Here is a 24,141-nt window from a genome sequence, read left to right as displayed (position 1 = left end):
AAGAGAAAGTGATATTGGAAAAAGTCAGCACTTTTAGATTAAAGCAAAGCACCCTTCACAAAGCCACAAACAAGAAGCAGGACAGAAAGTCCATGGCTTGTAGCTATCCTCGCACCTGCGGAAGAAGTTATAAGATATTCGCTCATCTTGCAGATTTCCAATGCTCCTTATAAGGCTGTTTTAAACACATACATTTATATATTAATTAGCTCGCCAGGTTGGCTCTGGTGCCCATGAATGTCTTGGCATGCACTGCAAATGACAACACAAAGTATTTCAGTCCCAGGGAGGTTCGTCTGCATTGCTTTGCGTTTGTTTCTTGTTTGTCTTTTTTGAACAATGTAACCCAGTAACTGAATACCAAGAGGAACAAACACCTTCCACCTCAGAGCATTCTTTACAAAAGCATTTCTAGCAGCGAGCAGGGACATTGGCGGCTGCTAACAAACAAGCTGTCTAGTGGCCACCTAGTATTTCCTTGAGCAACAGAGGAGATGCTGGAAAGCAGCTGTGCTATTTACAAGGGGAAACAGAATGCCAAAAGGTTGGAACTGTGTTTATTTTTGAGAAATTGTATTTTCCCAGATTTTTTTTCTTTCTAGAGACCTATGAAAGCAATGGTATATGTCATTATTTCTCAAAACATGGCATTATATTTGAAGTATGTTATCAGAATAAAAATATTCAGAACTACACTAATGCATTTGAAAAGTTGGCACGCCAAGGACATGAGTATTTAGATGTCTTTCTTACATATCAAGTGTTAGTGCTTGGTAACTCCCTATAGCATAAAGAATTACATTCAGAACTTGAAACACGTTACTTGAGGTGAAAACCATAAACTGAACGTGGTTATACCATAGATAAAAACTCTAATTATAACAGGTTATATGCATGATTAATAGATTTTATGACTATGTGGTATATTTGACTAGAATGAGTGTTATTGATGTTTATAGACATCAAATCTGTAAGAGAACAATGTTATATGTTGTCAGTAATAGTGCTTGACTTTTAATAACTGATTAGTTTTTAAAAATCTATTAATCATGTTTAAGTTACTTTTATGAAAACTTAATATTAAATTGAATGCTGAATTCTACTGCAGCCCCCAAAAGCTCGTGTCTCTTCTCATCATAATGAAAACAAAAAGAACTCGAGGCAAATGCTCATTTTCCTTTGAGTTTTCAGACATATATCAGTAAAACATTCTTCTCTATCTGCTAACTATGTTTATAAGTGTAGCAAGAAGTATTTCATTTCCTGTCTTTTGTAAGTTTTCCCCTTCAGAAAGGGGATTAAACTAAATCCTAGGTCTCCAAATGCTGCTTTCTTTTGTAAATACGTGGTGTGAGACATTGCATGTATAGTAGTTGCTATAAAAGACTCTTAGTCCTCTGTAACATACACAAGAGCTTCAGAGGTAACAGTTATATTTCAATTATCCATGTGTGAACTGAATTTCTGAATGAATATTAACTTTTGAATAGAGCCATGTCTTAAAGACACGACTGAGCTTCTCGGAGAAGTCTGCGGGAACTGTGTGCTCAGCTCCTGCTGAATGCAGGTGGGAGACAGAAGCCCGTTTTCTCTTGCCCATCCGATAGTGCTGGCCTACCCGTACAAAGCTGCAGTGGTTTTCTGGGCTTAAAGCTCGAAGCACATGCTTTACATTAGGAAATGGAGCCTTGAAACAAGCACACATGCAAATTTGCTGGGACTTTTTCCTGTGGTTTGTTGTCGTATGGGTAGTATTTCTGTGCTCGAGACCACAGGTCAAATTTAATTTCTGTTTTCAATTTTACCGTGGCATGGCTTTATTCTCTTTTTTATCTAAGACACAAAATCTGTCATTTGGCAGATCTTTATAAATGTTTTTGTTCCCCTGACAGAACTTAGGGCCTCTTTTATTGTTAGATTGCTTTATGTTATATTGAATTATTTTCACTCTTCTTATTTTTGTTTCAGTATCTTTTCAATCAAATAAAATAGTCTTGAGCAGTGTTTTTCTCTTAAGAAGTCTTTAGAGATATATTTCCTTTGCATGAAATATACAGAACACAAATAAGGATAAATACTCACAGGAGTCTCATGGATATTTGTTAAAGTAGCTTTTTTTTTTTTTAACAATTAATGACATTGTAATTTGAGAATTTGAAAGCTGTAATGTGTGGAAGAGAAACAGTATGATACAAAATAGATTTGACTTAAACTGTTTCACAGTGGAAAAAAGCAGCACCATAATATTTGCAGGCAAAGAATTCTTTGGTTTTTGTTTTGTTTTGCTTTCTTCAGTAATCTGTAGGTCCCAAAGTTAGGGGTCACATATTGCATACACATGATAACTTTTTTTATATATATCATTCAGTCATTGTATAAATTCCCATTTCCTTCCAGTCATGTCACATGTTGTACATGCATGTTCTTCTGTAAACAGTGAGCTTGTCTTTATCTTGAAAGGAATTTAGGTCAGCGTATATACAGTAAGTGCAAGTTGAAGCAACAGGGAACACATGAGAAAAGCTGGGGAAGTACTGCTAGAACAATTTCAGCCTCTAAGTGAAGAAGGAGGCTGTTAGGATTGTTGGAAATCGCTTTAGACATTACAGTGTGCAGTGTGCTTTACATGGTTTCAGGAACTGATTAGTGTATCCTAATGCCATAGCACGGCCTTATTTACTGCTTTTAAATAGTTAAGTCTGCAGAATGCTGTCTAACCCAAACGGATGCATTTTCAGTAATACCTCATCCTCAATAAAATTGATATGCAGCAAGTATAACTGTTAGGTGCACTCTTATCTTTTCAATGGTGCTTTATGAAATACAGTGAGAGTTTAAGTATACTCAGCTTTGCTTTTTTCCACAGATACATAAAAGATTTCTCTTTGTGCTCTCATGAACTCAGATATCTCTTTAGTTTTTAGAAGGGTGAAAGCTGCAAAGTAGAATAATAACATAGTAAAACTGTGCTACCCCAAGCTAGCTACCCAAAGTAGCTATTTTAGATTTCTTCCTTTTCCTGCTCTGTCTATATTTGTTCATCTTCTATTATTTTGGTTTCCATCTTAGTAAAGGGTCAGCTAAGAGAAACAGGTGTGGATTTTCCATTTTGACTGCAAATCTAGATTGCCCCAGAAGTCATAGGGTGTTTAAATGAGAAATTTATTTTCATTTTTCTACACTTAAATCAGAGGCAAATTTCAGATCAGAATCCAAATCCAAATGTCTCCAAAATATAGAGTATCCAAATTCAGAATTTTTATACAGATTTGCTTTTGCTGTACAGTTCTGACCAGAACTTGAATAAAGTCACTGGGATTGTAAGCACAGTAATGTAAGTACAAAGCTGTTGGTGTGGCTGTGGGTTTGCTAAATTGATTACTCATTTTCCTGTCATTTCTAACATTATTCCCTAATTAACGCAGTGAGAGCTAAAAAGAGATTTTACTGGAGGTCAAGAGTACTAAGCAAAGCTGGACTATAATGGGGTTACACTCGAAGATAGTAACCTAGAAGAAGAATGGTAGTGCTTATGCGTGTATCATTTCAACATTATTAGTCAAACCCTACTTCTTGGGTGGGTCAAGGATTCTCATTGTGGCCCGTCAGCCACTGGCATCCAGTTAAATTCTTGCTGTGAGAAGCGAAAAGGTGAATGCCCATGTGTTGTTTTTTGTTTCCTACCACTGACATGCATCAAAAAGGGCAAATGCCAGGGAAATGTTTACTCTTTTTCCTATTTAAAAATGCTGTTTTGCCAGAGGCATGTGATCATGAGAGAAGTTTCTGTGTAACAGTGTGAAAGAATAGTTCGTGCCATTAAACTCTTTGAAACTGTGTTTTATTCAAATTAGGGTTTACTTAAATGCCAGGAGAACTAAGAAAAGCAAACAATATCAATAATTGTGGCCTTATTGCTTGAAATAATAAAATAATATATGCCACAAATGCTGAGCCAGATTTCTTTACTATGTGCACCGAATGGCTAAACATAAATTTTATTCTGTTAATGAGATTAATTTTGTAGCGTCTCAGTATAAAATATTGCCTATCAGCAGAAGCTGTAAGTTTTAAGTAAACCCATAATGGAGGTGATCAAAAAGCTAATTAGGATGCCTGCATGATTGTCATTCCTTGCTTCCACTAAGGTACTGATCAGACAAAATTTATATAAAAATATGTGGGGTTTGGGAAGGCAAGCAGAGAAAGACTAATGCTGGTTTTGTAATTTTGCCTATTTATTTTTCACGAATGGACAAAACACCAATTTATAAACTGCAGCAGCTGCTTTAGGTCATACAGTTTTAGAATGTGCTATTTGTGAGAGTACCTTACATGCTTACTCACGTTGGTTAGTAAGCAATGTGTATCTGCAAGAGTCTAGCATGTCTGGCATACCTTGGGCTTGCTAAGGTCTGGAAAGATGCTGGGATGTAATAGTCTTCTGCACTCTGATTCTCAATACCTATCAGAGCTATTGAACTATGAAAACTAAATTCTTAAAGTTTTGCTTACAGTGACTAGTCTATTATCCTACAGAGTGAATTTGTGAATTCTACAGCACTGCTTTAATATTTTATTCATCACGTAAGTTTAGTGAGGGTATCCTTATGTTTCCTTTAAATACTAAGCCAGTAATCACAAGCAAAAGCTAATGTCTGAGCAGGGTCCTGGTTTTGTGCTGACCAATACAGGAAAAATACAGCTACTTACACAACAATCCATCCTGGATTCTCTGTATGTATCGCATGATGCTGAACAATCCCTAAATATATCTCAGGTGAAGGGGTTCCTTCTGTGCTTGTGCTGAATACCAAGTAATTTCATTATATTATTGGTTTCTGAAATCACAGAGGTGTGACAAATTTGGCAGTTTTGCTTTTCAGGAACTTATGCTGACATTTTCTTACACTTTTGAAATGTCTGGCTTGCTGTTCTGCAGCAGTCAGTTTTGCTCCTTAGTGTTAGATTTGAAATAGCCTTATTGTCAAGCCTAGTTAAAACCATAGGAAATCATATTTTGCATGATTTCTATGTAAAATAAGTAAAAGATCATGAAATACCTGCTGTAATTTTATTGGGGAAATCCATGAATCATAGATTTACTGAAAGGCCTTTGCAGGTTTGAGTCCGTAAAGATAGGTGAAGCCAAGCAGGGTTGTTTTTATTTTGAATTTGATCTGAATATACCTCACACAGGTTTGAAATAAATACATTTTTTCTCTCTGGCCTACTAATTGCTATCTTTGTTTATTCTTCTGAATTGTGGAAATCATAATTACATATAGCTCTTCTATACATCTGGAATATATGCACACACTTGGAATAAGAATTTCCCTTTAATAGATATAAGGTCCCCCTTTTCCTCCTTAGGGGAATTACTTCTAATGTATATTTTAAGGACCAATCACTTCTGTTAAATTTGGGGAAAATAAACAATAAAGGGGGAGAAGTGGGTATCATATTCAGGCTTTCTAATGTAGGTATTTTAACTGAGGCTTCCAGTCTACCATTCTCCATTGGCTGTACACTAGTTGGATTTCTATCAGTCTTAAACAGTGTGAACTGTTCATTGCTGTCTTGGATGAATGTACCATGGAGGGCAAATAAATTCATCTTGCATGCCACACAAAAAAGTCTGAATTTCTAATTCTTTTAACATTTTGCAAGAAGAGCGGCTAAAGCAGTAGTTAAATTGATAGAAACTTAGACTAGCCTACGTAGAGTTTCTGTGAAGTCTACTTAGACTTTGTGTGTGATGTGTAGCTCTACTTGTCTTGCTATGTGTTCCTTTTTGCCAGCGATGCCCAGAAGAGCCGGCGAGGAAGAAGAATGGAATCCTGGTTATTCCCTAGCTTGCGCTGGGAAAGGTGCCCGGGCAAATAGAGGTGTTGAGTACTGCGACAGCATAAAAGAAAATAGCAGTGCTCCACGCTCTGAGCAGAGGAGAGGCCTGTGTGAAAGGTTTGTGTCACTATAACTCCTGGAGCTCTTTCTGGGTTGGGACAGGTCACAGCCTTTAACTTGCTCCTAGCTATGCCTAAAGCCATGTTCTAATGTGAAATGGGATGGAAACACTTGTGAGAAGGACCCGAGGAGACTTCAAACATAGGCAGCGTGTAGTAAAATGATACTTGATTTCAAGCAGGGTTCAGAAAAAGTTACAATAAATCTATGAAAGGACAACAGATAGCAGTATGAAGAGAAAAAGAAGGAAAAAAATTTTTTTAGTCCAAGCAGATAATGCAGAGTGGAAATTTGAATGACTTATGCAATTTCACAATGCCAAGGAGAAGGAAAGAAGTAGAATTATTGTTACACAAATATTTGGTGTGACCAAAAGTGGGATTTTACAGTCTGCCTGGTTTCTACATATTCTGTTACCTCAACCTGTACCCAAGGCTACCTTTAAGTGTTGTTCTACCTCTGCAACGTGTCTCCAAGTCACTCTTTTCTTTTTAATGTTCAAGCAGTGTTCTTGTTCATCTCTCATTATTTAACCCTTGACTGCAAACAGGCTTTCTACTTGGGCTACCAGTCATTTGCACTTCCCGCCCCAGCATTCACTGTGAAGAAGCTAAAATAATCCTTTACATCAACCAAACTGACCATGTCATCCTTTTAGCTTGGGCTGGCAGAAGGGAGGGCTGAAATCCTAAAAAATCTAGCAGAAGTGGGAAATGCATCAATTTTTGTAGATTTTGGTACTGTTCTGATGAGAAGAGCCAAAAATATGCTGTTGAATTCAACCACATGGCTTTGAGAAAATGAGCTGGGTAATGTAATTGGTTTAGTCTACCTGTAGTGTAATTTTTGTTTGTTCTCTTTCTCTCATCTCCTTTATCCTGTAATTCACAATTCCCATTCACATCAATGCATTTCCTTCTGTTTTAATATATAGCTGTGTTCAAATTGCATTAATAAATAATTGAGGATTAGATGATACTTTTCATACTAGCATGATTTGGAAGTCTTGACATAGTACTACTTTGGTTTTGTGAGTGTCTTTACTTTCTGTAGCAGTTATCATAAGTTTTGTTCAAATGCTTCTCAGAAACTAATCTAAGTTATTTTGGTCTGAAAGTGAGTCTAGGAATCTGGACAGACTATCCCATGAAAAATTCAGTTCCTGAAATTTCAGTTTTCTTAACATTTTTCGCATGGGAGACTTAAACAAGTTGAGAGAAGTATATTAGATTAGATACGTGTTTGGTGAAATGAGGTGCAGATGAATTGCCTCTGATGGGCAGGTGATACGCAAGGTGGAATGTGTCAGAGTCAAAATGATTTTTGAACCTAAGACACACAGCTTTCACCTTTAGATATACCCAGAAGCATGTTCCTCCTTCTAGCAGCTTAAACTTTTTTTAGTGCTCAGCTGCCTCAAATTTCGTGTTTTCAGCCAAGGAGTGGGTTCTTGAAGTCTCTGAACTGTTCAGTGCCTGTACGACTATAAGTACTTCCATTGCTATATTGTGGATTTTCTTGTCTCGATACCCAGACTTCCTTGATTATTCTTCAGAAAATGACATTCTGTTTGTCTGTGGCTCTCAGTCACAAATGTTCAGGCATCAGCCATTTGAAATGGATATGCTAATTCTCTCCCTTTATTTAATACTTCAGCCTGTAATTTCTTTTTACCCTGAATGTCTCTTCACATATATAAGTAATCCATTGACTTCAGCTGTTTCTGTTTCAGTGAGAGAGTACTTTTGGGGAAAGGGGTTGCAAGTAGAGGTGACATGGGTGTTAGCTATTTGAACTAGTGTGAGAAGCAACCCGATCTCAGTGCCCATTACAGTAGTTGAAGCTGAAGAGGAGGGGTAAGCTCAAGCAGATGCAAGTCCTAATTTGGTGAATTGGTGGTGTTAATCCTATTGTTTGAGAACCATTGGCAGCATGTTTTATGGCTGCTCTTATCAACACTGAACACCTTTCTGCCTTATGCTACACCAGAAAACCATGGATATAAAATGTCGTAGACATTTTTTTAATGCATGACAGAAAAAATGAGTAAATCGGTGCACTTCTGTTTATCTGTGTGAAATGGCTGGTTCCAAAGTAAATGGTAGCTTCTGTGGCTGACCTGTGGTAACCCATCCTCATCCCTTTACTTGTCAGAGTTATGCCCCATCTGGAATGAAGGTGGCAACTTCAGCTATTAACCAAATTTCTTCTTGAATTGATTTTTTTGTTAGTAACCTTCTATTTTTTTGTTAGTAACCTTCTATTGTTGTAGCTAAACGTGGCTCCATCCAAAAATTGCTCAATATTTTTGTAATACAAATAAATGTGTGTATATTTGATATATGCAGCATTGCAGTTAAACTGGTAACAGTGCCCTTTCTGAAGGATACCTTAACGCTGCTTACAAAAAGTAAGTTTTATTTGAAGAAAAATGTAATTGAATTCATCTCTTCCTTCTCCTGTGCTTTTCACATCCTGTTCATCTTTTCATCTATTACAAAGTCTTAAGTAGGATGGTCCTTAATATTACTCTGCCATCTTCAACAGCACTGTCATACCAAGAAAAACAGTAAGCCTCTACAAAGAGGCTTAATGTAACCCAGGCAGAAGGAAAATTATCATTCTTTGTAAATATTTCAGCATGAGATATTCAATCCCTTTGCTCACTTTTCACACCTGACACTGCTTAGGCTTGTGTTTGACATACAGTCAACCTAATCTCCTTCTACTTGTATCATTCCAGTAAGAGCTATTTTCATGGAATTCAACTAAGCTCCCATTTATCTGTACGCATCTGACTAATCAGTCTGTTTTCTTCTGTCTGATTCCTGGATTGTAAGTGTTTTGAGGCAGGGACCATTCTTCTAATCCTTTGTTTGCCTGATGGATAATGTAGTTGTTATAGAGATTAGAACAATGCCTCTGACTAACAGCATACCTCCGTCTAAGGGCTGTGACTCATGTGTGCTTAATGGTTTTAGCTGGAGCAGTTTAAGATGTTAGTGCCTCCATCTCTCTACTTCCTCCTCTTTGAGAAATTAAAACCCCCATAGTAGGAGTGACAGAGGCAAACGTGTGCCACCTCTACATCTGTTCCATTAAACAACACAATGTTTTAGTTTATCGTCTGTCATAGTCCACTGGCTTAATTTAATACTCAAGACTGTGAACTGGGACAGCTGAGCAGCTGGCACCTGTTCGCTTCTCCCATCCAGGTTTGGCACAATACCTGCTGATCCAGGGCAAGGCAAGAATTTCAGAGCAGCAGCATCTTAAACTGTAGCAGCTAACTTAGAGTTCACAAGTCATAACCTTCAGCCTTGCTCTTACTGTGATACAAATAAAGATATACAACTTGCTATCACCACTACAACCACTGTGCACTTGTTCAAAAATGGTGGATTTTTAGAAGGAAGCTTGAAGGATTTGTGCTGAATCCTGTATTAATTTCATCTTCTTCACATTCTAAATTTTTGAATTTTTCTACTTTTATTTCAGATTTTTTTTACCATTTTCTTCCAAATTCTGAGGTGTGGGAGCAATCATAGTCATGAAATGTTCTTCATTATTCAAAGCCTCCTGGGGTATAGGACAGTTGCTGATTAATGCATATTGTATGTACATGAAGGATTAGACACAACATCAAATAGATATTTGAGCTGTCATTTTGGTAGGTAAGAGTTTCAGACAGACATGATACTGTGTAGCCATAGTCTCCAACAGTACCAATCAGTATTATTTTACTGAAGGGTTTTGCACCACCTGAAAGTTTAGCTCTCTGTGAGATAGTTCTAACTTACTGCCAGTTCTTAACCTCGTAATGATCTTATTTTTGCTCCTTGACAAAATACCTTGTCCATTTAACACTTTGTTCAGTCACACAGGATGAACTGGAGAAGGTGGGTACACCATAGCCCTATAGTCATGTTTAACAGGAGTTTCATTCTTCTTCCCCTTCCCTGTTTTGTCAGTAGGTATGGCGCTTCTATGGTGGCTGTGATTTGGTGGCCAGACACCTCCCTCAGTGTCTCTGGCAACACTAGTAGCTGAGGGAATAATAGCAGTAGAAATACCACTGGAAGCAGAAGCAGTGTGGTGATTTGCTATCTGCATTTTTCTTGCTGTTGATGAACACACAGATCCTATGTGTGACATGCTGGGAATGGTGGCTGTGGCAGTTAGCTTTCATCTTTTTATTCTTTCCAGTACATTAGGCAGCTTTGTTCCAAGACAGTAGCATTTATCAGTGGGTGGGGGACAAACTTCAGTGAGGCGGATCAGACTGCAACACCCATAAACAGACAGGATAGCAAATTGCACTGTCAAAAAGTATGACAGCAACTTCCTTATGATAAGGTAAAATGTAGGGGTTGGGGCATAGTCTTCTCTTCACAAAGCTGGGGGAAAGATCATCAGTGTTCTTCAAAATGATATCCAGCTTTATCATCGGCGAAGCAGGATTAATTAATTATTACTCTAGATGTAAAAAAGGTTCTGTGTCTGGAATATCTCTGAAGCTTGTGAATTATTTAGTCAAATTGAAAATCCCTGTCCAGAGAATAAGCAAATACTAAGAGCCTTGAGCTTTCTAGCTAGTCTGGGCTGAGGTTTCAAAGAGAAACGCTAGGAGAAAGTCCATCAAAGAGAAAGGATAAAACCAAACACTCACAAAAAATGAAGGAACAAAAACACACCCCCAGCCCTGAATCTGAATGAGTTGAAAGTAGCAGTTTTCAGGGTTTTTTTCCTTCATTATGTTTGCGGACAGCCTTGCTGTTCTAAGCTTCCTCAGATGGTGTGAGCTGGGTAAAGCTTGGATTCTTCTTACAATTCACCCTCACTTTATGAGTTGGGAGAGAATTCATTCTTATCCTCGTCCTTGAGCCAATTTTTCTGCTATTGTAAATAAATGCCATTCTTTTGGCTTCAGTGGAGTTGTATCCATTCCAACCAGCAGATAATTCAAGCCATTCTTTTAAAATTATAAGTGATGCAAAGGATTTTTGGAATGAAGTAATGCACCATAGACAGGAAGCTTCCTGCTTCTCATCTGAAACAAGCAAAAATGTCCTCTGCTTTGCTGTATATGCATGAAGTAACACACAGGTTTTGTTATGAAGCAAGGAAATCCCATCAGTTATTTCAAGAGCAGGCCCTGTCACATATGCTGCAATCTCTGATGACCCAGTGCAAGCTGCCTGATTGTGCAGCAATGAAAAGCAATTCGAGTTAGCTGACAAACAGCTCATAAACAGCTTTTGTTTTCTTCTCTTCCTTTCTTTTCTTTTCTGTCTTTACTAACTGTGTGGTCCATCTGTGATCTTTCCAGCGGTTAATTGCAAAAGAAAGTTATATCAGGCACGTTGTGTCATCGTAACTGTGATTCCTCTATTCAGTCAATTTCTGTGGGCCCTCTACTGCATTTTTATTTGTCAGCTTTGTTCTGAAGGTGAGGTGACTCTAAAAGGTTCATTGTAAATAGTCAAAAGAAAAGGAAAAGATGGGATTAAGTGCATACACAGCAATGGTAGATGAATAACCAAGTATCTTGGTAAGGATACTAACAGAGTAGAAAAGATCTCAACATACATATGTGTAGATAAACAACAGTGTAGATGGAGAAAGGGTGAGATGAGTTTCTTTCACTTTGAATATATAGTTCCTGCTGTGTTTGTCCTCACTGTTTCTGGATTGACTTCAGGGGAGGCAGATGTGTAGTGCAGCATCCAAAGACAGTTTTCCATGTTTTCATACGTAGAACTTGTAAGTTATTTGAAAAAGCAACTGTTCAGCAGTAGTCCAGGTTATGTCTGTCTAACAAAAAAGGAAATCTGCCAGTGAATCCCCTTTCCTTTAGCAGGCTGATTCTGATCTGCCCTAAACTGCTTTCTGAAATTCCCTCTTACCCTTGATTGTGATTATCTAATGAAGGGTATGAAGGTTTCTTTACGAGCACCAGGGGTATGGATTATACAGTGAAGATGCCATATATGTTTTTGTGGAGGTCCGAATCCATGATTATCTCAACAAATATTAGAAGAGCATGATTTTCTTCTAGAGTTCAGCCTTAGTGCTTAACCATGGGCATAGTTAAGAATGCAGATAGTCTCTCTGATTTCAGGGAGGATATGTTTGAAACTAAGCATGCCCAGAACTCAGTCTGGCCTGAGCACGTGGGATCGAACAGTTGCTCAAACTCTTAGAACAATAGAAACGCGCACATACTGGTTGGAGAGTGCTTCCTCCTCTCAGTTTCTGAATCTGTTTTTGTGAGAGGAAGCGGAATTTAACAATGCTGTAGTATCAGTGAGGGGGAATGTCAGCGAGGGATTGCTACAAAAAAAAGGAGAGAGGACAGTAGATACCATCTTGCATGATCTATGGAATCTGTTTTTAACTTGTGATGACAGAACTCCAACTCCACTGCAAATGGTGTTGATTTTGTTACTAAATTCAGTTGGACGAAGTAGTAGAAGTAGGAATTTAAATGTATACATTTGTTTCTATCATTAAGTTTACACATATAAGAAATTAAGTATGTTTTTTGAAAGAAAGCCAAGATAGTGGCCAGTTCATTCTCCTTTGCAAATCCTGGCCTAAAAAAATGTTTTTAGCGCCTGTCATGACCTCCTTGCTTTGCCAGTGAAGTTATTTGGAGTAGAGTAGTACTCCTCAGAAGATCCTTACAACTTCAAGGTCAACAACTAACTGGCTAGTATGGCTACATGAATTAACATGGTTATAATTTATTCCATTGTTTCAGAAGAGCTAAAAAAATGGAGTGGATCCATTTCAGCAAAAGAGAATTAAATGCAAGTTTCAAATAAAAAATAAAGATTGTAATGTATACAGGTGTAAAATGGGATACTCTTTGAATCATCTTTTTTCAAGATTTTCTGAGAACTGCTGCTGAGTAAGAGTCAGAACAAGAAGGGCAACGCTCATTTTGCTTTTGCTTTCATGGAGTCTTAAGAAAACAGAAAGTTGGCTTTTTGCAGTGCAACAACTGCAGTGACAGGTGATGCCTCCTAGCCTTCTGGGTACTCAGCTTCTAAAAAAGCAGTTTCAAAAACCAGTCTTTCTCTTAGTGAAGTAAACAGTAATGTCAGCTGTCCCCTTGGTGGAGGCTGGAGCCTCCAGAGCTTTTTGTGCTTTGGCTTTAAAAGGAGATGTACCAAAAATGAAAAAAGAAAAAAAGTTGGTGTATATCCCAGAAGATTCCAAATTGGACATAAAAAATGCGCTTGTAATAGGTTGATAATAATGAATTCCTGAATTCTGTAGCTAAAGTGGAGGCTGGAAGGAATGTCATTTGTTTATCAGTATCAGCAGACTCAAGAAATGTGTTTTCATCCTCTTCTTTTGCATTCATGCCTGATGATCAGGTTGTTGATGTGGTTTATGCTTCCAAGAAGCCGAGTTATTCTGGTTTAGGTAAAGACTTTCTTCTCCTTCGTGCTGCTTTTCAAGTCACTCACTGCAACTCTGCCATCATCAGAGCAACAGTTTTGGCGTGTAGTTAGGTCAATGGTTAAATTTGTTACTTTAGGAAAGAACAAAAGGTTGCTAGAAATCTGCTGTGTGTAAGCACTCAGAAATTGGGCCTAACATCTCTTCCTCATTTGCAGCTATTCCCTCTTGAGTTCTCTGAGCCTGATCTGCCCAAGTGTGGAAAGCAACTAATGGTTTTGAATGCTTTATCAGAGCCTTGGCAGAACAGGAGGAGTTTGGGGGACATGCACGTTCTCAGCACATCAAATTCTGCAGCCCTTTGTGTTTCTACAAATGTTGAGTGACTTGAATGCGTCTTATCAGAATTACGCTAGATTTATATCCATGAAACAATGAGATTTGGCACAGCCTGTAGATTATTTGGCTTCCTTTCACGTGGACTGAATTCATTTCGGCTCTTAGACCCTAGTTAATTGACACATTGCCTAGAGTTACGGGACCCTGTGATAACTCCATACTTTTACTTTTGGACTAAGATATGTTGTTATGATTTATGTGGAAAAAAAATGTCTGTCACTCCACCTACATAGGACATTTTCTGAATATATGCAGATTAGCCTGTCATATTACTCAGATTCCTGTTATGCTGTGATGGCTTACTTCATTTACTACAGCCCATGAATATGAAATGAAAGGGTCAAGCTGTGTTAGCTTTGACTTTTGCTTTCCTGACTTCTTTGACTTTGAAGTAGACCTTTAATGCTTCTCAGTATATTATCTAAAGACTATTTGGGGGAGATATTCTCTTTAGTTTTTTTTCTTCCTATATTGAATCCCCATTACTTTAGTGATAATAAATGGGGGCTTTTTGATACTCACTTTTCAGAGTAGTGCAAAATGGACCTCATACTGCATTAATTTGCCAGCTCTGGCTATATAGCCCCTTGACGGTTTTCGCAGATATTCTCCCTTTTGGGTGAGGGAATGGCAGAAATAGCTGTTCAGCTGGCAAATGCTGATACTTCAAAATGGCAGTGACTGTCAACTGCTTTTCTGGAGCTACCTAATAAAAATGTATGGATAACAAATAACTGGAATTACACAGAATTCTGCAGTATGCTTCAGCATGGACAAATTAAATAGTGTTATCTACCTTTCAAATATAAATTTTGGGGACAAAATATTCATATCATCAGAGTCAATCTATTTATGTTCATAGCTGAGTTCTTCAGAAACAGCTGAATGCTGCTTTCCCAATAATTTCCCAGTATCACGTTTCCCTCTGTTGTAGAAAGGATTTTGTAATAATACGCGAACATGGTAGGAAAATTTATTGCTTGCCTGTAACCATACACTGGCTCTCTAATGCTGGCAGTTATTTAACATAGTTACCTATGGTTAATACTGCTTCTCTCTTCAGACAATATTGCTGAAGTTAATGTATTGCTCACCATGAATAAACACATCACAGTCACTCACTATGTCTTTCAAACACGAACATCTGGGTAATAATGCTAATTTTGTATTAAAACCTGTTTCTGTGTTCTAGGTTGGATGGATATATTTCTTGCCTGTGATGTAATCACACAGTGGTCTCATGCATGCAAGTATAGTTTGCACAATGTTTAAGAAGAAAGGGATTTTCCCATTGAAAGTATAAGGAAGGTGCATTGATCAGATGCCAGATAAAGAAAGAGCACTCACAGCATTCCTGCCTATCTTTGCCATCTCCTTTCTGCTTTTCTGACGTCTCACAACTGATTCATCTCCTTCCTCAGCTGAAATTGCTCCTCAAAGTTACTTAGAGCTAAAACTCCCCACTGCCTTGTGCTTCTGTGGGGATTTGTGTCTGTGTAGAATGAGTGCAAAATGGAGTTAAAATTAAAATCAGACTGAGGCTGGAAAATCAGGCCCAGGTTTTCTCAAGAAAAGGAAAGTAAATCTTTGTTCTTGAAAGTTAAACTGTTGCTCAAGAAAAATATCGCCAGTAATTACTGTGTAGTGAGTGACTGTTAAATTGTAATTAAGCCTCATATGCTTTCCTGGTATAATCTTTGTTTCTTCAGCAGGTGAGTTTCAGCTCTGATGAATGTAGCATTAATTTGTGTTCCATCAGAAAACAAATAAAATAAACTGTGTTTTAATACATTTAATTTTAAAATTCTTTATGATTGGGGTTGTCTATACTTGATCTACAGTAATCTTTGCTCAGATAAAAAGATAGAGGTGAAGTTTTTTATGATCTTTAAAGAGACCTTTCCATGTTATAACCTACTAATTCACAAAAAACAAATGCCCAATAATCAGGCAAGATATAGGTGGGACCAAAGGCATAAACGATATTATAAATTCAATTATATATCCAGGTGATTTAATGGATTAACTGATGTGTGCACACTTTGGCCCCAATTCAGTGTAATCTGTAGCTGTAGAGTTCTCAAGCTTGTGACTAGTTTAATTGATTTCACATAGCACTGACCAGAAAGCAGAGTTTTCATTTTATGGACAAGTCTATGTATGGGTCAAATGGAAAATAAGAGGTTTATACATTTCTGTGAAAGGACGGTGATTGTAAAATGATGATTTTAAATCAATTTAAAGAGAACTAAATGTAAGTTTTAAATAATAATAATAAAAGATTTTACACATACAGAGGTAAATGGCGACAGTCTGTGCATCATCTTTTATAATAGCAACAACAATAATTTTCATATGAATAAACAGATTGTTCCACTCTGTAAATGAAATATATTATCAAAATTTTTTTTTCTCTAAGTTTGCCTGTAAGACAAAAGGGATTTAACTGTAGGTGTGCTATGGAATTTGTTGTATTCCCAGTTTTGGTTTTGATGACATGGCATTTGCCAGCAGAAAAATGAAGAATCAGAACAAACTGGGTCAGCTTTTACTATGTGTTTTAAGCTAGGTGGTGACCACCTGTCTTGCCAAGATGGGACCTCAGTATAAACAGAAATAACCTCAAGATGCTTTAACTTGCACAACTTGTTTTCCAGAAAAATTTTGGTCCTTTACAACATGTCTAATTTCTTTATCCTGTCCCTCTCACTACTGCCGTCCTACAGTGGTGAACAGTGTCACCTCCTGTAGATCTAGGTACCTTTGCATAACTGTAGAATTTACTGTATCAATGTAGCAAATGCAAAGATAAGCAATGTAGGTCATTTATACAATGATGTATGAAAATTTCCAGACAAATGTGTAGTAGTCAATTTCTGTGTGGCAAACAGTTGAGGCATTGCCATTTTAATGCTTGATTCAAAATGTGTTGTCACACTGCTAAAGATGACAAACCCGCATTCCTTGTGAAACTCTTCCTAAAGCCTACATAAGAGAAAAAAATTGTCGAAACCCCATTAAAAAGTGCATATCTGTGGTCTGTTTAGACCTTTAGAAGCCTAATTCCTTTTGAAAATAGGACTGATACTAAAAGTAGGTTCATTTCACCTCATGTTGGAGGTATAAAAGTTAGGTGACTGAACTAAATTAATCTAGGAAGAAACACTACCTGATGGGTGTTTCATTTCATTTATCATGCACAGCCATCTTAAACTGGGATGAATCATTCACTTGACATGCCTCTCTCTCTCTGCTGGTTACAGGGAATGCTAAACTTAGATTAAAGACCTGACCTTAGATGGATAAAGCCAGGTGAGATGAATGCCACATACAGGAATTTAATGGTTTTTTTTTGTTTCTTTTGCCCCAAAGCTTATTTTTCATCTCTTGGGAGGGAAAGAGATGCCAGGAAGGATTGGGCCAGGAAGAAGGAGGAATAAATGATCATCACAATCTTCCTAGTCACAACTCCTGGTTATCTTGTTGAGTTATCCTCCTTTTACATGCTGGTAAGCAATCAAATGAAATGCTCAAAATGCTTTACCATACCTGATTGTGGACTTTGTTTGGGGATTTTGGCTGCTGCTTCAGGGCTGGAGGTGGCACGCACACGCTGATTGGCAGAGTTGTGGATGCTACTTGGAACAGCTGCTGAGATGTTTTTGCGAGGTTTCATGTCTTGCAACCACATTGGAGATGCCTCAAAGGCTTGCATTCGCCGAGAGTGGCTGTTAGCATTGACTTTGAGAAATGCCTGGGCCTTGTATTCCTGAAGGTCTCCGTAGTTGGCATCTGTCACCCTGCACTCATACAAGCCTTCATCCTTTTTTCTCACTTTTGAAATCTGCAGCTTGTGGGAGATGTCATTCCCTTGTACTTTCACTGTCTGCAAATTTTCCAAGAACAAAAACCAAGGTATCAGCTATTATAATTCCTTCTCTGGGAAGACTCTACTGATGTAAAGCCTATCCAGAGAAGACCAAGTACCAAATTAATCAGTCGTGTGATTATGCTTACTGCAGGGAAGTTACATCAAGGATGGGTTTGACTATTTGCTTCTTTAAGGATATCTGATGTCTTCTTTCCCAAACTGTTTTAATGGTATGGTCTGAAATGTTAATTGGCCTCAGACAAATAACCCAAACTACCTTGCTCATTCCTTTTAATTGCTTAAGATCATGAACATTTTTAATGAGCACTCTTTTATAAACCTGATATTTCTTCAGGCATTTCTTCAGTTAAACCTTTCCAGTTAGTTGGCTTTATTGAATAATTCAGCTTTTGAACCACTGCATTAACAACTTTGTTGGAGACGTTTGCCAATATTTAAACTTCTTTAACAATTTATTAGATTAGCTTTACTCCTCACTGTATTGAAATTGCATATTTGTCAGTCAATTTGTCTCATTCAGGTGTATATCCAAACCTTTGATATTTTTTGTTTATTAAGCACAAGAAGACATCTTGTGTGAGGTAGTTCCTTTCATCTCATTTATATAAGTGTGTACTTATTAGAAGTCATATATCATTTCTATGATTTGAGAATACAAAGCAACTCATATCCAAGAACATTTTCAAAGTTGTCAGCTAAAATCAGACTCCTGATTTATCTTTAGCTGCTTTTAACATCTGAGGATAATGTAATGTATTTTTATCCTGCATAATTAAAATGTACATGAGTAAATTATGCATCCAGAAATGTCTGATAGGTATTGAGAGACATTAGGGAAGGTAACAGATTCCTTTCTGTATGTTCATTACTTTAGAGAATTTATATTTAATTAATTGTCTGTTACTTTGTATTTAGATTAATATCTCTTGCCCCACAGGAAGCCAGTGAAAGGGGATAAAGCAGGACAGAAAGCTTAAGTTTTGAGGAACCCTAGAATCTGCTTTAATTCCACCATTGTATAAATACAGATACAAATGTTACTTTGCATCATATAAACGACAGGCACTGGGGAAAAATCACGGTAATGAGTATGTGGCAGATCACAAAAATGGAGAACTGTTAGGCTGAAACTAGGCACATGTTATTGATGATTACTCAACACATTGCTTCTGATAGCTTGGCATACTATAGTCACCACTGTTGGCAAAGCAGTTATTCTGCCTGCTTGATAAATTGAAGAGCAATACTTGTGAATACATTACTGCTCTCAGGTAGTGAATGGGCTTTACAGCCTATAGTGTTATATCCAGCTCTGAATTTATATTTGGCAAACTGAGTTGAAAGTATGGATTGCATGCTTTCAGGCATAACATATGCAATATTAATTACACAGAAAGTACTGGATAGTTATTTAAACCATATTCAATAATAATAGATCTCTACTGAACAGCTCATCCTCAAGCAAGAGGATTAAAGAAGTTTTGTATGAGCCATCTGAATGGAAAGAGATCTGTAGGTCGTATTCTGCCTTCATTTGCCCCCATACGTTTATCTGCAAAGTTAGCAGTATTGCACAGCACTGATAGAGAGCAGAATTTGTTTGGGGGTTTGCATTTAAAATTTAGAAATGATTGCAGACAGCATGCAAGCATGGTTTCAATTTATAGCCAATTATCATTTAAAACCAATAGAAATGGTGTATTTCAGCACAGCTTTAAAACCCAGTTCCCATATTTTATCATTGCTTGATAAGAATTTACCAGATGCACTTAAAAGCCTATTCTCCTCTTCATGAAGATAATTGCCATTAATATTAACAGAGATTCTATGTATGCCTCCAAGAAAAAAAGGCTACTTTTATAGAAAGTCTATTTAGACTGTCAACCTAATGTTGACTTTTTTATTGCACGTATAAAATATGTTTTACACAAGCTTATAGAAGCACTATATAAATGCCCCATCATGAGTGATTAGCATACATAATGAGAGAAAGAGAGATTTTTAACTTGAAAGATGGGACAAGCTTTACAGCTCATACTGTGTCACAGATCTTATGGATTGTTGTGGGAATTTGGAATGAGCTAGCATTGATAAGGAATAAATTTGCTGCTAGCAGTATGTCTAGTGGAATTTTTTCCAAAGGCCACATCTGGTTCTCATTTGTAAGGTGGTCTGCAAATGTAGCTGAAGATGTGGTCCATGACACAAATGATTTATAACGTAGGGTGAAGAGTACCATGGGAAATGTTAGTATGGCCAAAATATGTACGGTACTGAATATAACATGCATCTATTCTAATTTATAAATGCCCTTCAGCTCTACCTAACTGCACTTAGACCTATCTTTAATTACTTGGTTAATTATTTGTAGGCATTGAAGAGAGGAGTGAAGTATTAAACAAAAATGCTTGTATCTGTTGCTATTTTAAGCTTTGCTGATAGTTAAAGCCTTGGATGCTGTTGGAAGGCATTTCCTAAGGGTTTGCATCTGAGGGAAAAACCCCTTTGGAGCTCATAGGAAATACTCGGGCTGCAGGATCTGGTAAGTATCTATTTCCAGTGCAGTGAGCACCACACCACGACCCCACTTCTGTACATTTGTTGGGATGCTGATGGAGCAGGGTCCGAGCTCTTCTGAGGCTGGGGTTGTCGCTTTGCCTGGCTTGGATTATGGGTGTGCAATGGGAGAAGGCCCTTGTGTCCTTTCCCTGGACAAGGGCTGGAACAATGTTGCTTACGACTTTGAGAAGACATTTTGGTTTGATCTCCAAATAGCAGATAGTTAACTCTGGTATCAGAAACCCACTTTCCTCAGAAGTAGAGTCTGTGGTGAAGAACAGAGATTACTCCCAACAGAGTGGTCTTGTCCAAAGATTTTCTGAGCTACAGAAAGAGTTTTTTTCTACCAGTGGGCATGAAGCTGTGAAAACACCCATTTAAATAGCTGTCCACCACACTGAAACAAAGTGCAGCTTCAAAGCCGAGTTTCAGCCTTAAGACCAACCTTGGAAGGCACAGGCAGACCCAGCAGTTGTCCAGGGTAGATGGAGGCAAGAGCTAAAGGATGGCTATGGGGTGTCTGCCTCCCTGGTGGAAACGGAGGACCCGCAAGCCCACCCCGCGGGCTTTGCCTCGCTTGCTGACGCCTCCATCCCCTGGGATCCCCAGGGCTGCAGGCTCCGTGGGCAAGGGCTATCCTGGCAGCCCCTGCTCCGGGCGGCAAGGCAGGGGCAGAGAGGGGCAGTGGGCTTTCAGCAGCCCCCAGGCCTGTGTTCGTAAAGCAGGTGCGGCGAGGAGGCAGGGGTGGGGGGCAGCCTCGCTGCACTGCTGGGGTGCCTTCCCCGAGGAGGTCATGGCGGCAGGCAGGGCTGGCGGTGGCTGCTGGGGTTGGGGGCCGGGAGCCGGACAGGGCCTTCCCTGCGTCCGGGGGGCTCCTCTCTCCCTCGCCCTCCCCGTCCTTCTCCTGCGGCCCGAGAAGGCTGCAGCGATGCTGCCTCGCACGGCGTGGCGCAGGCTCCCTGCGGGGCCACTTACACTTATCTTGGTGCCGTCGCTGTCCAAGTCCCGCTCGGGCAAGAGCTCCACCTGCAAGGAGAGGAGACGGCCCTGGGTCGCCTGCCGCCCCCCGCCCGCCCGCCCGCCCGCCGGGGGCGCCGCGGAGCCGCCCCGCCGCGGAGCCCGGCCGACGGGCGCGGAGCGGCGCGCCGCGGGTGCCACCTGCTGGGGGGAGGCGAGGGGGAATGAGGCTCCCTGGAAGGCAGCGTTAGGGGACACGGCCGCCTCTGCTCGGCTTGGAAGGCTGAAACCGCCCTGTTGTTTGGGTTGTTGGCTTGTTTGGGTCCCCCCGCCCCCCAGATCAAAAGGCGTGTGCGCTCCCGCGGCAGCTGCATTACGGGTGCAAATTTGGTTGCATCAACCGTAAATCAGGGTGCCCATGTAAGATCTTTCCGTTCGGGATATAAAAATTCCCACAAGGAGCAGTCCCTGACCAACTGCTCTCCAAAGGGAAAACGAGAGAGAAAAAAAAAAAATCACTCGTTGGAAATCCTTGTGGTTTTGTGAATGTCCCCAGCGCCGTCCTGAGAGTGACAGGCACCAAAGGTGCCATCACTTGAAGTGGGTATTTTTCTCTGCAGGTTCCTATGCTGCTATTTCATGGTCCAAATTAAGTCTCTGGGGAGATCCGGAACCACCTCTCGTTCCTCAGTCTCCCATCCCCCTTTCTCTCTTTCCTTCCCTTTCTCTTCACTCTGTCTCCTGTGGTGTTCCCAGGTGGTTTGGTTGCTCGGAAAGGGGACCCCATGCAGAGCATTAGTACCTGAGTGCCTGTCACCTCGGCTCCAGCCTCTTGGTCCTCAGCTGCCCGCAGAAACCACCACTGGATTTCAAGGTATACCGAAGAGGAGCCGCTTTGGAAAGCACATGACATCTCCACGTTCTGCCCTTCAGTGGCCGTGACATTTCGGGGGAACTCAGTGAATTTTGCTGCAAAACAAATGCATAGCTTTTTGGGATCTCTTGTTATCTGCACACCATTTGTTCTCTCCTTTATCTGTTGCCTTTTTTCCTCCTGTCTCCCCCCTCCCCCCTTTTTTCATTCTTTTCTCTGTTTTCCTTTCCTCATTCCTTCTCTTTTCTGCTTCTCTGGTTTCCCCACACATTAACTCCCCTGGTCAATCACTGAAGTTTACATTTTCTCCCCAAGGTACAAATCCACCTTGTACTCTAAGCTCTGCTCATGGGAATGCTACAGACCCCACCACTTGCTACCGTGGGTCGATACAGTTACATGTAATTAGGACCGAATACCCTAGGGCAGAATGCAGTATTTCACCAAACTCACTGAGGGGTTTAGTGCAAGACCAATTTGAAAGAGGAAGAAAATCAGGCTAGCTGATTTATTGTGTTTTTTAGGGTTGAGCTTGAAACATGTGAATTGTTAAACCTTCTGTGGCTAGCTGAAATGCATAATAGAATGGGCACCGTTCGGAAGCGTGGGTTATGACCACTCATCAAAATGTTTATATGATCACTCATCAAAATGCTTATTTCAAAGGCTTTATGCATGTAACTTATTTTTTCTGAGAGCCTCCGCTTACATGATCAGATCAAGAAGCAATACATCTTCTAAGTCTTTGTCCTGACAGACACTTCCTAGAGCTAACCTTCACCTTTGCATACTGGTCCTTTAACCAGATTTGCCTATCTCAATGTACCACTGCCAGGTTTAGAAAGTAATCCCGATGGGCATAGTCCAGGACACCAGTATTTCTTTAAGTCTCAATCTTCATTTCCTTCTCAGCCTTTTGTATAACTCACTTTAAAATTGTGCAAGCTAATGAAACTCAGGCAAGGGGGGACTACTGCCAAACAGCATAGTAAGTAAAGCTTGTGTTTTAAGAAGAGGAAAATTTGGAAAGACCTGCAGTATTGCTTTCTGTTGTGTGTTGTTACAGGTTGACTGGAGCATATTATGATGTGAAGGAAATATTACTAATGTGTCCTCCCCTGTGTCTCCTCATCCAGTCTTCGTAACCTGGAATTGGTGGGGTAATTTGGGAATACGCTCAACGAGTTTTACTTGCTTTGCTTTTATACTTGTGCTTGGAAACAGATGCTCAGCAAAGCTGCTAGCTTTTTATTTCACGGTGTCCCTTCTTCCTCCCTCCCCCTACAGTAGGCAATTGCTGGTCACCTAGTTAAACAGACAAAAGGGCTTTGTGTTTTGCATACACGGCGCTTGTAACAAGTTTGGGTTTTTTTTTAAATTTATTTATTTTTTCTCCTTCCCCTCCTGGTCAGCGCGTGCGAGTGGAGTGGGGAATATCGCCACCACCCTCTGCTGCTGCCCTGCCAAGCGCAGCCCCCCGCGCTCCCGGAGCCCCGTGTAGCTGCCGGCAGCGAGCACGGGCAGGGGCGGCGGGCAGGGGGCAGGGGGGACTGGGCAGGGGCAGGGGGATTGGGCAGGGGGCGGCGTGCAGGGGCAGCGGGCAGGGGCGGGGGCGGCCTCGCGCGATCTGTCCATGGTGCTGACAGCGCCGCCGCAGCCCTCGAGGTCCCAAGCAACTGGCTCCTGCAGCGCCGGGGCTGCTTGAAATGCAAGGCGCGCCTTTCGGCGGGGAGGGAGGAAGGTGGCGGCGGGGAGGTCTTCAGAGAGGTCGATTTTTTTTTTTCTTTTCCTTTTTTTTTTCTTGGAGAAATACACATAGTCACCAAATGGAAGCGAAGGTCTGACTGAGGATCTCAGGGTGATTGGAGGGGAAAGGGGACGCAGCGCCGAGGAAGACTGCAATATTTTAAGGGAGGCAGTAGATTTAGCCATCCGGTACTCGGTATGAATGCAGCAATTATGCATGCACGGGTAGATGTTTATTGTATGCTTGCATACATACGCACAAACATGCACAATCAAAATGTGTATATGTCCATTCACTACCAGCCCTTTACTCTTTTGCAAGGTGCTTCATTTCCCT

The 24,141-nt window shown here is 39.9% G+C and overlaps 1 protein-coding gene across 2 annotated transcripts in view; it reads right to left on the bottom strand.

The window, feature by feature from the left end:
- Positions 1-24,141, bottom strand: part of VSTM2A (V-set and transmembrane domain containing 2A) — a 29,396-nt gene that overhangs the window by 4,521 nt on the left and 734 nt on the right. The window contains exons 2-5 of one of the 2 annotated variants that reach the window (XM_026096080.2): positions 21,987-22,153; positions 21,203-21,253; positions 17,326-17,662; positions 1-115 (exon numbers count right to left, since the gene is read on the bottom strand). In XM_026096080.2, coding sequence (XP_025951865.1) covers positions 39-115; positions 17,326-17,662; positions 21,203-21,253; positions 21,987-22,153 — 632 coding nt within the window. In that variant the 3' untranslated portion in view covers positions 1-38. The remainder of the gene's footprint in view (positions 116-17,325; positions 17,663-21,202; positions 21,254-21,986; positions 22,154-24,141) is intronic. The other variant, XM_026096079.2, reaches the window with a different exon arrangement.

Source organism: Dromaius novaehollandiae, chromosome 2 (assembly GCF_036370855.1).
Source record: "Dromaius novaehollandiae isolate bDroNov1 chromosome 2, bDroNov1.hap1, whole genome shotgun sequence".
Classification (NCBI taxonomy): domain Eukaryota; kingdom Metazoa; phylum Chordata; class Aves; order Casuariiformes; family Dromaiidae; genus Dromaius; species Dromaius novaehollandiae.
The sequence above is the reverse complement of the archived record's forward strand: the minus strand, read 5'-3'. Positions and strand labels throughout refer to the sequence as shown.